The 16564-nt window shown below is 41.5% G+C and overlaps 1 protein-coding gene across 5 annotated transcripts in view; it reads left to right on the top strand.

The window, feature by feature from the left end:
• The window catches only part of kif21a (kinesin family member 21A), a 94896-nt gene extending 78332 nt beyond the window's left edge, over positions 1-16564 (top strand). For 3 of the 5 annotated variants that reach the window (XM_079602984.1, XM_079602982.1, XM_079602986.1), the window contains 11 exons: positions 489-546; positions 641-695; positions 915-1123; positions 2219-2350; positions 4743-4879; positions 6122-6296; positions 11687-11851; positions 11956-12073; positions 12355-12525; positions 14410-14609; positions 16340-16564. In XM_079602984.1, coding sequence (XP_079459110.1) covers positions 489-546; positions 641-695; positions 915-1123; positions 2219-2350; positions 4743-4879; positions 6122-6296; positions 11687-11851; positions 11956-12073; positions 12355-12525; positions 14410-14609; positions 16340-16427 — 1508 coding nt within the window. In that variant the 3' untranslated portion in view covers positions 16428-16564. The remainder of the gene's footprint in view (positions 1-488; positions 547-640; positions 696-914; positions 1124-2218; positions 2351-4742; positions 4880-6121; positions 6297-11686; positions 11852-11955; positions 12074-12354; positions 12526-14409; positions 14610-16339) is intronic. The other 2 variants (XM_079602983.1, XM_079602985.1) reach the window with 2 other exon arrangements.

Raw genomic sequence — 16564 nt, 5'->3', positions numbered from 1 at the left:
CCGGTTCTTACCATTTTAAACCATCAATCCCCAGCTAGCAACATACTACTTATCACCAATAGCATAGGCTACATCGCAGTCCAGCAGCAGGAAGACAAGCGATTCTTCCAGACCATGTACAACTAACTTTTTTCCCTCCTTTTTGAATGATTTACCATTTGTGTTCCCTCATCCTTCTTCTCCACAACTTTTTTGCACTAACTTTGACGATAGCCTCTTTCTGGTCACAGCTGATATCAGAAAAGGGTTTGGATCAGCGTTCACGGCAACTAAAGAAACTAGCATGGTAGCGCTGTGCATAAATTATCCTCATTTGCTTTGTATTACTACCACACTCTCGAAAGTCTCTTAAACATCACAGATAACAGTGTCGGCGTGTTTTTGCCTTAATTCAAGTATCTTGCAAGTTCTTCCAATTCTTCCGGTGCAAGTTAGACACCCATTTGTGGTTGCTTGAATATCCATTCTCATTTCTTTTTCCTCGTTAGAAAACGGAGACGACAGTAGTAGCGACGAGTCGACCCCAAGTCCTGCAGTGGAAGGAAAGTAAGTTAATCTGCCAATGGCAAATATGTTTGTTTTCATTACTGTGCTTTAAGGATTGAACAAACCGAAGTCAATATCTTTTCCCATAATTCAGCACCCTGGCCTCAGACCTCATGAAGTTATGTGGCGAGACTAAATCTAGGACTAAGGTATGGGACAAATTGCCTGAATTTTACCTTACCGAAAGCTTGGTAACCAAGAGATTTTATGTGCAAACCATTCAAAGGTTGATCCTTTACGTGCCTTTACACAAGACTCCTAATCTCAGTTGGACTGAACCTAGTGACTTTGGATAACAAACATTTCCTTGCATATCCCGTTCCTTATTTAACTTGCCTTGTCCTTCTGTTTTTGCAATAATTGTAAAGGCCCGAAGGAGGACCACTACTCAGATGGAGTTACTCTACGTAAACAACTGTGACTCTGGCCCGGACACACCCACAAGAGACTTCATCCCTTTACACCCGATGACTGAGACACCCGAGGGAGCGGGAGACCTGGAGTCTGCTGGGAACACAGTCAGAGATCGGGACTACATGCTCCCGCCTGCCGGATTGTCCTCTAGAATGGGTAGCATGTAAGTGTGAAGTAACCTAAAACCTTGCTAACTCAAATCTTCGCTTACTTACTGCTCCATCTCACATCACGCATGAACTAACTACTCCTGCTTTGTTTACTTAAAAATGTATTTTTTTGCCAAATGTTGTGCCTTGTTAAAGAAAGATGCTGTCACACTAATATTTTTTCTGCTATACTGTTAAGACTGATCTCATCTGGTTAATTTTGGTTTAGTCAAAAGTTTAAAAATGGTTTCCTCTTAACACTTTTATTCAGTTTACTTTCATGACCGATCCATGTGAGTGGCTAACAACACTAAACAACAAAGCTATAGTCTAGAGTCAGATTTGGCAATACAATCTATTTGTCTCAAAAGATTTCAGACCATTATAGTAAATAGTTATTTACAACTTGTTAGTCTTTGTAACTTGGACTACTGATAGCTAGATAACAGCATGCGTGAGTTTTTAGTGGGAAGAACTGTACACTTCTGGCAACTATTTGTGGTTTACCAGAAAATTTACTTCAAGTTTGACCAGAAACAGTTTTTGCAAAGGGTCGTGTTCAAGAATAACATCAACTGTGATGATCGACAGCAAGAGGTTAAGACATGAATTAACGGTCATGTTCTTTTAACTAAATCACAATATTTGAACTCCTTTTTTCACAAACATTCCAAACATATAAAGTTATTTAAAAGTTTTTTTTTTTTCTTTAACTTTTTACTTTTTTTGTCCACAAGTTCAATAATCATTTCACTTCAGTGAACAGTTTAACAGCTGTGAGGAATTTTTGTATAGTTGCCACAGGTTTGCTGCCAGTCTTGGCGAATATTTGCCATTAGTGGCAGATATTTCTGTGATTCGCCACAGAATTGGTTGCCAGTAGGTTTGCATTGTTGCCAATGTTTTTTGTTTTGTTTTGTTTTTACCAGCAAATTTTTTTTTGTTTAATTAGCTTTTTTTGCTTAAAAAAAACAGACAATGTTAGGTTTACTTGTGTGTGTTTTTTTATGCATGCTGCCCACATTATGTTTGTTTCTTTTCTTTTTTTTTTCAGTCCTTGTGTTTTATTTTTATGTTTCTGTCTTTCACATTGCAAATGGATCTTAAAGTAGCAGCTCTAGCAACAGACTTCCGGCAGGTGGGCAAAAGAGAGTACCGGAACCATCCCCTCTTTCTCGCAGGAAGGCTTATGACAAGGGACAAGCCGTGGCTGACAAGGCTAAAGCCAAAGATATCACACAGTAAGAGCTAGCACCCCCAGTGGCAGCAGGTTACTACTGCAACTTATGGAGGTTTTTGGCTTCTGCCTGTTTGTGTTGGATTGAAAATGATAAATCCTGCAAACAATAAATCCTATGAATCCTGCAAACAGGATTTGTATGTAGAAAGATTGGCATATAAGAACTGTTTTGAAGAGGCATGCTCTCGGACTCTAACCCCAAAATGTAAAACACTGGCTACTTTACATTGACTGCAATAATCATACTACTCGCTTTATTAAGAATGAGAAGAATCCCACTCATATCCTCGTTCACATGCACATTAACATCTGGGTCACAAATTGTGTACAACTCAGACGGGGGTCGAAATTCCAACGTAGACACATAACAGTAATCCAGAAAATGGTATTTACATGGCATTTTCAAATTCAGAATACGGGTTATAGTCCACATAAAATCCCGAATTGGCATTTAAAAGTAGTCATAGATTTTGCCCTGCAGAACTTGTCGCGTGGGAGTAAATAAACTCGGGTCTGAAACAAAAGCTGTCCTTTCAAAATGAAATGTCGTTAACGGGGTGTCCGGTGTCCCGCCACACGACCGCAACTCAAATCCTTCTGTTCACCTCGGTAAGTAACATACCAGGGGTCGTGAGGAGTTCTTGCCTTACAAATGCTGACTACTCTGATTATTTGCATCTGAAGTGTTTTTGGTTTTGAACTTAAATTAGGCATTTTTCATTGGTTTATTGAAGAACACGTTTCTGTAAGTGTTTGTGAATATGTGGATGTTCATGCATTTATAGTGGTTTCAGTAGTTATGGGAGGATGTGCCGGACCAGCACGATCGATTCATGCATTCAACAGTTTCAGTAAATCAGACAATTAATGTTAAAGGGATACTCCACTTTTTTTGGAAATAGGCTCATTTTACAACTCCCCCAGAGTTAAACAGTTTTACCGTTTTCGAATCCATTCAGCCGAACTCCGAGTCTGACGGTACCACTTTTAGCATAGCTTAGCATAGAGTCCAGTAGCATTTATTTCAAAATGACCAACGAGTTTCAATATTTTTCCTATTTAAAACTTGACTCTTCTGTAGTTAAACCGTGTACTAAGAGCGACGGAAAATGAAAAGTTGCGATTTTCTAAGCCTATATGGCGAGGAACTACTCTCATTCCGGCGTAAGAATCAAGGAACTGTGCGGCCGTACCATGGGTGCAGCAGCGTAATGATGTGACGAAGCACCTGAAAATAGACCCCAGCTCGGTAACTTCCAACATGACCGGGACTAAGTTTGTGTAGTTTTTTAGGCGGCAAATTAGGTTTCCAAATAAATACGGTTTGGGATCAGCACCAAAGTAAATGTCATCTAAATCGTCTCTCACAAATGTCTCCATGCTACAAGGCACGCTCCCTGTGCAAGCAGGTTGTCACGTTGGTTTGTTGACGGCAAGTGCTTCGTCATATCATTACGCTGCTGCACCCATGGTACAGCCGCACAGTTCCTTGATTCTTACGCCGGAATGAGAGTAGTTCCTAGCCATATAGGCTTGGAAAATCTCAACTTTTCATTTTCCGTCGATCTTAGTACACGGTTTAACTACAGAAGAGTCAAGTTTTAAATAGGAAAAATATTGAAACTTGTTGGTCATTTTGAAAGAAATGCTACTGGACTCATCAGAATCAATGATCTATGCTAAGCTATGCTAAAAGTGGTACCGTCAGACCCGGAGTTCGGCTGAATGGATTCGAAAACGGTAAAACTCAACTGTTTAACTCTAGGGGAGTTGTAAAATGAGCCTATTTCCAAAAAAAGTGGAGTATCCCTTTAAAGTGCTTCAACCTCTCCACCCTGTTTTAACTTTCTGATTAATTTTATTTTATTGTATTTATTTATGTATTTATTTTGCATCATGAGTGTTTATTTCACTGCATGTGGATGAATTTCTGGACAGCGTTTTGCTTCGCAAACTATTTTGGCAAAATCATTCAGTGCCATGAAAAATGACTTGCATTCATGATCTCTTTAATTGTTTATGCTGATAACTAAATGACAAACTTTAATATTTTTTGTTGTTAAATCATAAACACTGAGACTATCTGATGTTGGATATGGTAACCGTTTTTTAAAACTTTTTCTGGTATCTTTTAAAAGGTTCCCGATGTGATGCAGCTTTGGCCGTTTGATCTATTTTGACAATAATAAAATCAATTATAATAAAAAATTTCACGTCAACACTTGATTATATGAAACATGGAGATAAATATGCAGTTAAAGAGGGAACCAGGAATGGGGAAAGTACTTCATGGCACTGTATCTGCAGCAATGTGTGGATAAAAGATTGATGTCTCTCGATACACGAGTCCTGATGGAGGATCCACTGATTGTGTGTTTGTTGATGTGCGTCAGAGGCGTGATCAACCCTGTTCCTGTGTCGAAGAGCAGTCGCGGCGGCTCTCTGCAGTGCGTTCATATAGCCGAGGGTCACAGTAAAGCTGTACTGTGTGTCGACTCCACAGATGACCTCCTCTTCACGGGGTCAAAAGGTCAGGTATTCTTGCCTGCATGTATGCTAGTAGGATTCTGTTGTGCTCACTCAACCCGTTTCACAAAAATAACATGATTTTGGATTTTTAGTTAGGGGAATAAATTCATAAATGCAGCGGAATCGTAAACCATGTTATTTTATGAATGTTTATGTACCATTATAGTATTTAGTAATCATTTTAATTCGATTTTATTTTTATATAAAAAAAAATATATATTTTCATTTTTAGTTTGTTTTAGTGATTTAGGGCCCTATCTTACACCCAGCGCAATTGACTTTGTACACCGACTCATGTCTCATTTCTGTTTTGCAACCGACGCACAGCGGACTTTTCCCTCCACAGACGCACGCCGGTAAATTAGGGAATGAACTTGCGCTCAGGGGGGGAGGAGTGAAAAGAGGAGCGTGTTCCGGCGCAAACGTTCCCTGGCGCTATTCTGCAGTTTCAGAAAACAACTCCGCCACAGACCAGGAAAGACCGAGTCTAAAGACAGTGTCGCGTTATTCAGATGCTATTTTAAGGGCGCATGCTTGGCTATAATGTAGCGTGTGAACAACGCACACACACTTTGCTTCTCTCATCTACACAGACGCAGCAGTTCTTATTTTTGCGAACCATGCATAATTACAAGGAAAAATATTACCACACGGGGGAGATCATTGTGCTGTCCATGAAGATGTGAAAAAATAGGTATAAATCTAGCTTACACATTTACCCAAATTATTCAGGCTAATTGTAGTAATGACGGATCAAACCTGTTTGATCAATAGTGGCGAGACGCATCGGTATATAAGAACATCTGACAAAGTGTGTTATCCGTCAAGAACCAGGAATCAAAATCCTGAAGACTGCGAATCACCGTTACCATTATGTATGTTGCGTTTGCCTGGCAAATCCGCCGTTATAATAGCGATCCGCCATGGAACAAGCGCGCCGGCTCTTAAAGGGAATGTGAGAGGACGCTCTGATTGGTTTATTGCACGTTACGCCCAAACCACACATATTAGTAATGTTCGACTTCAGACCAACACATTTTAGATTTGCGTCGTGCGCAAGTTATTCAATTAATATTTATATTTTATTTCAGCTTTCATTTTTTTGTTAAAAAAAAATAACAACACTGATTATAAAGAATTAAAAAATTCCAGTTCCATCATATTTTTTTATTTTTTATTACTTGCTAGTAATAATAATTGGTCTAACCAGTTTTTATAACCTGTTCCTGTTTCCTTTTTCCAGACCGGACCTGTAAAGTGTGGAACCTGGTGACGGGACAGGAGATCATGTCTCTGGGTGGACACCCCAACAATGTGGTGTCTGTGCGGTACAGCTCCAGTCTGGTGTTCACAGTCTCCACGTCCTACATCAAAGTCTGGGACATCCGTGACTCGGCCAAGTGCATCCGGACACTCACGTGAGTTCCTGTACATATCAGAAACAACAAGCACAAACATTTCATTCTTCAAAATGAAGCCGCAAGCGCCAATCATCGGGATCCACTCATAAATGGCCCATGTGGATGATAGTTCGGGATTGATTACCAAGGTTAGCAATACATGCTGGTGTCAAAAGGGACAACTGACTTTCAAAGGAAATCACTTATTTCAGCCTGCAAAAATTATTTGAATCATAATGCATTTCTGTACATTTATTCATCGTTCAAACTAATGGAATCAGATTTTTTTTCTTGTCTTGTGGTTCCCTCTTCTGTACAACATTAGTATTTCTGAATCCCATTGATAAAAATGGCAGATATTTTATGTTATGCAGAAGTTCATGAAACATGAAACATGTTTTACACAGAATGTCTTGTTTTCCACGTGTATGAAGTTCTGTGAAATTTGGATTCAAACATTTAAAGGCAATTCAAAATAAAATTCTAAACGCATGATAAATGTTAGAAATGTATTGCTAAAACACATTACTGTACTAGACTGGGTTTCTCATGTTTGGGGTTCTCATGTGGTGAGATGCTGTGATGTGATTGGTTCTTAAGGTCACGTGACTAGTGTAATCAGAAAGCTCAGAAGTGAGCTGCAGAGCGGTGTGTGTATATATGCGGCTGTTCTCTGGCAGTTTTTCAGTAAACGTTACTGAGTTATTACAACCACCGTCTTCAGTGTTTTACTCGGACCTCAAGATATTACATTGGCGACGAGGATGGCGCTAATAGGACGAGTGGAAGAGTTCAAGGAGTCGCGGGAGGATTCCACTTCCTACCTGGAGAGATTTGAACTATGGCTACTGGCAAACGAAATAAAAGCAGAAAAACAGGTCAGTGTATTTTTAGCGTGCATTGGACCAGAAACTTATGGACTGCTGAAGAACTTGGTAATACCAAAGAAGCCCGCAGAAATGACTTATAAAGAGTTGACGGACACATTGGTACCGCTACCATCGTCTCAGCTATGGGGTTGCCAGCGCACCGTCAATTTTTCAATCAGTGATGGACCCGATTCTACAAGGGCAAGAAGGGGTGACTTGTTTCCTGGATGACATCTTGATCACAGCCGACACAAAAGCCTTGCACTTAAAAAGGCTGGATGCAGTGTTGAGCTCTCTTGCACGCTATGGTTTGAGAGCAAAGTTGGCCAAGTGCAGATTTCTACAGTCAAGTGTAGAGTATTTGGGGCATCGGATAGATCAGGAAGGCCTGCACCCCACTCAGCACAAAGTGGAGGCGATTGTAAATGCCTCAAAGCCCACAAATGTCTCTGAGTTGCGTGCTTATTTGGGGCTGTTGAACTATTATGGCCGTTTTCTGAGAAACTTGTCTAGTGTGCTACAGCCATTGCACACTCTGCTAAAAAAAGAGGAAAAATGGAGCTGGACACCTGCATGTGAGGAAGCCTTCAAGAAAGGTAAATAAATGTTGCTGAGCAGCACAGTTCTGGTACATTATGACACAGAGAAACCGTTGAGATTGGCATGTGACGCATCCCCATACGGGGTGGGGGTAGTCATTTCTCATGTGATGGACAATGGGGACGAGAGACCGGTTGCGTTCGCCTCGCGTACTCTTACGGAGGCCGAGCAAAAGTATGCGCAAATAGAAAAAGAGGCACTGGCAATCAATTACGGAGTGAGGAAATTTCACAAGTATCTATATGGACGCAAATTTACCCTCATCACTGATCACAAACCTTTGCTGGCTATTTTGGGGCCAAAATCTGCAGTGCCTACATTGGCAGCTTTGCGCATGCAGTGCTGGGCGTTGATTCTCATGGATTACAGTTATGAGCTAGAATACAAAAAAGTCGTCGGACCACCTGAATGCTGACGCGATGTCCAGACTTCCTGTGACCAGGTTGGACAACACAGCACAGGAATCCAACATTTTCTACTTCTCACACGTGGAAGAGTTGCCAGTAACAGCTCAGGACATAAAGTAGGCACCAGTAGAGATCCGTTGTTGAGCAAGGTTTGGAGCTTTAACATGAATGGATGGCCTAACTACCTGAATGATGAAAGCCTGAAACCGTACTTTCTCAGGAGGCATGAGGTGTCAACCGATCAAGGTTGTGTTTTGTGGGGTCTCAGAGTCATTGTTCCTCAAATGCACCGGCCGCAGATTCTCAAAGATCTGCACCATGAACACCCCGGCATCTGTAAGATGAAGGCCCTAGCTCACAGCTATGTATGGTGGCCAGGGTTGGATGGCGAGATTGAGAACTTGGTCCAAAACTGTGCTGTGTGTCAGGGCGTGCAGAAGGTACCTGCAGTGGCACCGCTCCATCCCTGGCGGTGGCCTGTCAGAGTGTGGCAGAGAATCCATCTGGACTTCGCGGAGAAGGATAGACAGTACTACCTGGTGATAGTGGATAGGTTTTCCACATGACCTCCACAACGTCAAGCCGAACCATAGAGGTGTTGCGCAACCTATTTGCTGCATATGGTCTTCCGGAAGAGGTTGTGTCGGATAATGGACCCCAGTTCGCCTCTGCAGAATTCAAGCAGTTCCTTGACAAAAATGGAGTAAAAAAAACTTTGGTACCACCATATCATCCAGCATCGAATGGAGCGGCTGAGAGGTCGGTGCAAATATTGAAGCGGTCTCTTGTGAAGCAGGTTCTGGACGCAAGTGGACAGTCCAGCATCTCGCTGCAGCACAGGCTGTCAAACTTTCTGCTCATGTATAGGGCTACGCCGCACTCAGTCACAGGTCGCTCTCCAGCTGAGCTGTTTTTAAAGAGAGAGATTCGCACCCGGTTTTTTGAGACCAGATCTGTCGCGCACTATAGAGAACCAGCAGGCAAAACAAAAGCTGTATCATGACAAAGAGAGACTGAAATTGAGAGAGTTTCAGGAAAACGACCAAGTAGTGGAGGAGACGAGAAATGGACTGCCGCGACTGTCATAAAGCGCTTAGGTCCTGTGACATACCGTGTCTGGGAAGGAAACAGACAGCGGTCAGATCATGTGGACCACATACTGTGGAGAAGAGGAGAACTCAAGGAACGGGAGTCATATGCACTTTTTGAGGGCCGAGACTTTACTTCAGAGGCTTCACCAGAGCCTGACCAGTATCGGCCTGCGGAGTGAAACTGACGGACTCCGACTCCTCAGAGAAGGGTGTCTGCCTGGGTCCAGCATTGTCAGGCAATGTGACGTCTACTCCGGGCAGCCATAACAGCACCGCTGCTGTATCTTCCGGAGTGGAGCCAAGGAGAAATCCAGAGAGACTCTGGAATGCTCCTAAGAGACTGGACTTGTAAGATGTCAGATAGAGGCAGGATTAAAAAAATAAATAAATAGTTGAAGTACTGTTCCTGGATCAAGAAGATCTAGTGAGTTAAGGTTGTTTATTTTTTGGTAAACAGGGTTTAATATTAAAGGGGAGGAATGTAGTAGACTGGGTTTCTCATGTTTGGGGTTCTCATGTGGTGAGATGCTGTGATGTGATTGGTTCTTAAGGTCACGTGACTCAGTGTAATCAGAAAGCTCAGAAGTGAGCTGCAGAGCGGTGTGTGTATATATGCGGCTGTTCTCTGGCAGTTTTTCAGTAAACGTTACTGAGTTATTACAACCACCGTCTTCAGTGTTTTACTCAGACCTCAAGATATTACAATTACAAAGACTGTGAACTGTGAAGTACTGAATTGTGGAGTTGGACCGTTAAACAGTTTTTCACCATAGCTGTGTTCTGGATTTTTTGGACGGGGCTAAAACGGGGGCTCGATGACGCACTGGAGCTCCTGGCCCCGCCCCTACTTGATGACGCACTGGAGCCCTTGAGGTTCTGGACACGCCCCTACTTGATGACGCACTGGAGCCCCTGAGCTCCTGGACACGCCCCTACTTGATGACGCACTGGAGCCCCTGAGCTCCTGGACACGTCCCTACTTGATGATGCACTGGAGCCCCTGAGCTCCTGGACACGCCCCTACTTGATGACGCACTGGAGCCCTTGAGGTTCTGGACACGCCCCTACTTGATGACGCACTGGAGCCCCTGAGCTCCTGGACACGTCCCTACTTGATGATGCACTGGAGCCCCTGAGCTCCTGGATACGTCCCTACTTGATGATGCACTGGAGCCCCTGAGCTTCTGGACACGCCCCTATTACCTGGATGCGATCACAAAACAGATCGTTTTCCTTATTTAAATTTCCGAAAAACGATCACATCAAGAAGAGGTGGATTCATTCTGTGAAGATACACCTTGAGGGAGAGCTGCGAAAAACCCGCCTCTGTAATGATCATTTTACACATGATAGTTTTATCAACTTTAGTCGGAGACAACTGGGATTCACTGATAATCCGCTGTTACTGGTGAATGGGGCCTTCATTCTCCCGTCCCGCGAGTGGGCGTGGTTTCAGCGCAACCAGCGGACACGCCCCCAGCGTTTGATAGCAGAGAATACTGATCATTTTTTCAAGATTTTGATAGCTTATTTTATTTACTTGGCGGCTTTTTTATCATTCAAATTTGTCTGGGTGGCTAATAACACATTTTTCTGTGGTGTGACAAACTCAGAACACATACTTAATTTTGACTTTACAGGGACTTTAAACTGATTAGATTTCAGAAGAAAAAAATGTCTTATCATGTGGTAACCTAGTCTAGTGGACAACATTACAACGTGCTGTAGTCTGACGGCCAATTTGAGTTACTGAAAACTTCAATGACAGACTCTCCTACAAAACCACTTGACTGATTCATACGAAAGTTTGCATGCATCACGTATAGATGACTATGATACAACACTAATGACTATGATTACTGCAATTGGATCTTTATAGTTCACCATTTGTGTCACTGATAGACTAAAATCCCATTCAGTGTCATTTCTATTGAAATTTGTATTGTGTATTTAAATATATTTGCAATTATTACACATTTCTTGCAATTTAGTTTTAAAATATATACATGTATAAATAATATATTTTCAAATAATGTATTACCTTTAAATGTAACATTGAATAACACAGTTTTTTTTTTAAATATGCTATTAAGATTTGAAGTGCACATTCAGTACGATTAAGCACACTTCAGTTTTACAAAGGCTGTGACACTATTCTCTGTTCTATTCCATATTATACAAATCTAGATACTAGATTTTTTCATTTGGAATGTCAAAAATGCAATTTTGACTTGTCCAACATCTTCCTTTAGATCTTCTCCAAATATGGGTCAGATGATCTTGAGACCATGTTGGTAAAAATGTATTAAAAGCTTTCCGGCACCAGCCTGGACACTCCTGTACTGAAGTAATTGTAAATGTATTCATTGAATGATCAAAAGGGCCATTGAGTGTCCTGGTATTCAAAACTTCTCGCTCTGTGATTGTGTTTCTACCTTCAGATCGTCAGGTCTGGTGAACACTGGTGACCCGTGCGCAGCCAGTACCAACCGCACTGTGACCATCCCGGCCGGGGAAAACCAGATCAACCAGATCTTTCTGAACCCGTCTGGCACCGTTCTCTATGCTGCCGCGGGCAACTCTGTCCGCGTGTGGGACCTGAGACGGTATGACACCGCGTCCTTTACTTCACACACATTTTGAGAGCTATACATCATTTACCGCATCATATATCTGACGGTTTCAGTGGTTTTCCACCTGTTTTTGTCAGGTTTGTGTCTACAGGAAAATTAACAGGCCATCTCGGTCCAGTCATGTGCTTGACTGTTGATCAGACTGGCAATGGACAGGATCTAGTTATCACAGGCTCGAAGGATCACTACATCAAGGTTTGTATATCTATCTGTAATATGGATGAAGTTAGCTGGCGGTTTCCATGAATAAGGTACATTTTTCCAATGCATTCATATAAATGTAATCTTCACTGTGCTGCTTTATCTGTTTCTGATTTAGAACAAGCAGAAATCTGTGAGAAATATAAAGAACAGGCAAAATAAAGTGATAAAATATGCTGCTATGTAGGAGCAATAGCCTTGTGTGCAGTGCTGTGTCATATAAATGTTGACTGAAAAAAGATCAAACCACCAAATATGATGTTGTGTTTCTGCAGATGTTTGATGTGACGGAGGGTGCTGTGGGTAGTATCGGCCCCACTCATAACTTCGAGCCGCCCCACTATGATGGCATCGAGTCCCTGGTGGTTCAGGGGGATTGTTTGTTTAGCGGCTCCAGAGACAACGGCATTAAGAAGTGGGACCTGACCCGCAAGGACCTACTGCAGGTATAACCAGCTAAATGAACCACATTACACATGATTAAGGGCTGCGTATCGACCACAGAGCCACAGATACATTTTTGACAGAGATTGCATAAAGTATATTAGGCTGCTGTCACTTTAAGACCGGATCTAATATACTGACACGGATGCAGTGCTTGCCAAGACGGGCATTTTGAGATGTTTGTGTGTGTAATTGACCGCTAAGGCAAAGTATCCTAGACTTTGCTCATTTGTGTTTTTCTCTTTCTCAGTGCGCACAGAAATCTGCCTGGGAAACAGAAGTATCATATTTTGTAATATCAAGCACGTCCTGCCATAATAGACTTCATAGTACGACAGTCACATGACATGATTTGACTAATTTGGATGTTAAGTTTGGGCTAAGGAACAATGTGGCACAATAATCGTTTTTTCTCGACTATCATTTTCATGATCGTTGGAAGGCGAAAATAATATTCAATTAATCTCACAGCCCTATTATTATATATCCTGTTTATTAATTTCAGAATCTTTGCATTTTTCAATTCCTTTTGTTTTTCAAATGAATGATTGTGTGATGATACATCGTTGTATCGATATTTGACAACTCTCTGAATAATTTAGCATGTTAATAGATATGATAATGTTAATGTACCGTATTTTCCAGTCGCTCCGGAGTATAAGTCGCATCAGTCAAAAAATGTGTCATGAAGAGGAAAAAAAACATATATAAGTCGCACTGGACTATAAGTTGCATTTATTTAGAAATTATTTGCACAAAATCCAAGACCAAGAACAGACATTTAATCTGGAAAGGTGAGTTATTCAGCTCCACAACAGCACACAGAACAACAGGCTGAAGGTGTCCGGCATGTTAACGTAACACCGCCCTCCCCTGCTCCCATCATCAGTTGTTGTCCTACTGACGGGCCAGCTCATTTACACACCCCACTATCCCTGTATTATGTGCCTTCTAAGTCTAAATGAGGTCTAAGTGCATTAAAAGAGGTGTAGCGCAGGGGGTAGAACTTATTCAGATCCATCCCAAGCACCACCCTTTTCCCTACATATTGATTGATTGTGTGATTAAATGTGTGATATGAGATGCATTAAAAAGAGGTGGAGGGCAGCAGTGCAGAGCTTCTTCAGGCCCTCCACACAGCACATCCCAGTTCTTAAATATGAATGTATATATGAATGTAACCGGCCCCAGCAGTTACAGTGGAGGAGGAGGTTCTTGGAGGCGCGGTAAGAGGTGAGGCATGTTCTCCCTCAAGGTAACCCCCCCCCCCCCCCCCCCCCCATCCATGACGCATTTTTTGACTGATGCGACTTATACTCCGGAGCGACTGGAAAATACGGTACATTAACATTATCATATCTATTAACATGCTAAATTATTCAGAGAGTTGTCAAATATCCATACAACGATGTATCATCACACAATCATTACGGTACACAGACACACTTCTGTGAGCATGTTAGATTTGCTGCTGCATGAGTAGACATACAAATATCCAATAGCAGATCTAGGCAGGTGGAGCTGGGGGAGGTGGAGGGGTTTCAGACGAACAATGACCAGCTTGTAACGAACACTGAACCAGATTGTTCAAATGTTGAGAGAACAATCTCAGTGGCTGTTTGGGCTATATATATATATATATAAATTATATCTCACATTCATTGTAAAGTGTCACTTAAGTTTCCAAATACTTTTTGGCTTCACTCTGGCAACATTATAATGCAAGTTTAGTTGCTTCCACAAGGACAATTAGCCAATCAGTGGATTAATCAGCACTGAGGATGAAATCAGGAAGAGGATAATTACCTCATCAGGACGTGAATCAACCAGGGCTCAAACTGTGTTTGTCCTGGATCTGATGAGTCGGCATGTTGTGTGCCCGACAGCAGGTACCCAACGCTCATCGTGACTGGGTCTGTGCTCTGGGAGTCGTGCCGGCGTCTCCTATCCTGCTGAGCGGCTGTAGGGCAGGAGTCCTCAAACTCTGGCACACGGACACCCTGAGTCCGCTGGGAGAGCTCCGGGGCCACGACAGTCCCATCAACAGCATCTCCACCAACAGCAGTGTCCTGTTCACCGCCTCGGAGTGAGTATTGCACACGCCATCGAGAACTCCGAGCCAAGAGTGGAGGATAACTGGGTCATGTGCTCTGATATCAAATGAAAACCCTAGCCATTGTTGCAAAGTAGATTCAAAGAAAGAAGTAGACGGCATTAAAAGTCATCATTCATTGACCTTACACACGGCTTATCTTTTGAACCGGTAGCCTGACATTAGCTTTACTTGGCCGCTCGCTCTAACGTTAACCTAGATAAGTGTGTGCTATTGTTAGGCGCATATCTAAAGTGTTTGTGTGGAATTAGTAACACGATTATTGCATAAAGCTACTCATCCACTTACACTGCGGAGAGCACAAGTCAAGATTGTCAACTTCATCTCTGCAGCCGACACTGACTCCTGAAAGTTTATTAATAAGTTATTAAAATGTTCAGACAGTCTCCTTCCTGTTTTTTATGCATCTTTTAAGCTTTATGCGTGTACTTTAGCATTTGACACTTCCCCTGCCATTGCTGGAAATTTCCATAATTTATGAGACAACACTTTAAAAACTTTTTTTTTTTTTTTTTTAGCCCTTATCAAGCACCCGACATTCATTTTAATAGACGTGAAAATGCACATTCCGAACTTAAATGGTTGTAATTCAAGAATGCTTTGGAATATAGATGTAAGATTGGTCTTGTTTTTAAGAAGACCTTTGGCAGATTTTTGTTGAAGTGAAAAAAATTAAGACAGTTAAACAGAAAAAAAGTTATAGAAGTTTGTGTTTATGAAAATGTACAACGTTAAAAATAAAATTATTCATATTTTATATAAAATATATATTTTCAAAACCTGGTGGACTCTAAAACTGCAAAAAAATCAAAGGCAAAAATCTGAACAAGTTGTGTTTCAAATTTTAGGTTGATATCTCAAAAAATAAGCTGAAATATATAGGAAATATATAGGAAAATAAAAAGCTGGCGGTGGCTAGCAATTGTTTTTTAAAAACGCTGGCAGGTAAAGAGTTAATTATTTAACGGCTCATTATTATGATTTATTATTCCTCTGTAATGTTTAACTATATTAGAAATGTTACATTTAATATTCTTGTCCAGCCCTGAAACTCATGCTGCGTTGTCATAATTACGACATGTAATTACGACAAATTATTACCATAATTTCGTGATGACAACATGTGGCGTTTTATTTGAAACCGTTGACGCACACAGACGTGGACGCGCCTTCAGAACATTTGGCAATGAACGACTTCAGTTTCTGAATTTTAATTATACGTTTCTTTTAAAATGCTGTTTGTAGCACTTTCATACTCTTCAGACGACGGAAGCTTGATGATGGGAGATTTAGGAAACAAATAAAAAGCGCACTAAAATCATTTTGAAATTCACAATGTCGCTTTATTTTTTTTCTTAACAGGCAGCAAACTTGTATATCATCAATATTCAAAATATCAAAAACTGGAAGTATAATATTTTCACAAACTCTTGAACATCAATGGAATATTTCTCAAACATCAACAAAAATACAGCATGGCATTAAAGTGATTCTTTACAAGCCTTACTTAAAGATATATAATGACTATATTTAGTTTTGTTGTAATAAATCGTGCTTTGTAATTAATAAATATACAAACTAATATTTTAGGCTTTTTTAAAGAATGGTGAAAGTGCACCACTTTAATGGAAACCCAATACAAAATACAAATTCGTGTGTGTGTGTTTGTGTCACTTTCCCACTCCTCTCCTCTCGCCCCGCAGTGACCGGACCGTGAAGATCTGGCGTGCGAGAGGAAGTCTGGAGGTCACAGATGTGGCCGACACGACGGACGAGGGCGTCAGTAACTGATGACTCCTTCCATGCCAACGCCACTGCAGTGTTACTACGGTAACGCAGCTGCCAAAGACATTTGCACTTTGACCCCACCAGTAAAACACGGATAACCAGATGACTCTTTGGCATCCAACACACACACACACCCTGAC

The sequence above is a fragment of the Phoxinus phoxinus genome (assembly GCF_949152265.1).
Source record: "Phoxinus phoxinus genome assembly, chromosome: 25".
In the NCBI taxonomy this organism is placed as follows: domain Eukaryota; kingdom Metazoa; phylum Chordata; class Actinopteri; order Cypriniformes; family Leuciscidae; genus Phoxinus; species Phoxinus phoxinus.
This window is presented reverse-complemented; position numbering and strand designations above follow the sequence as displayed.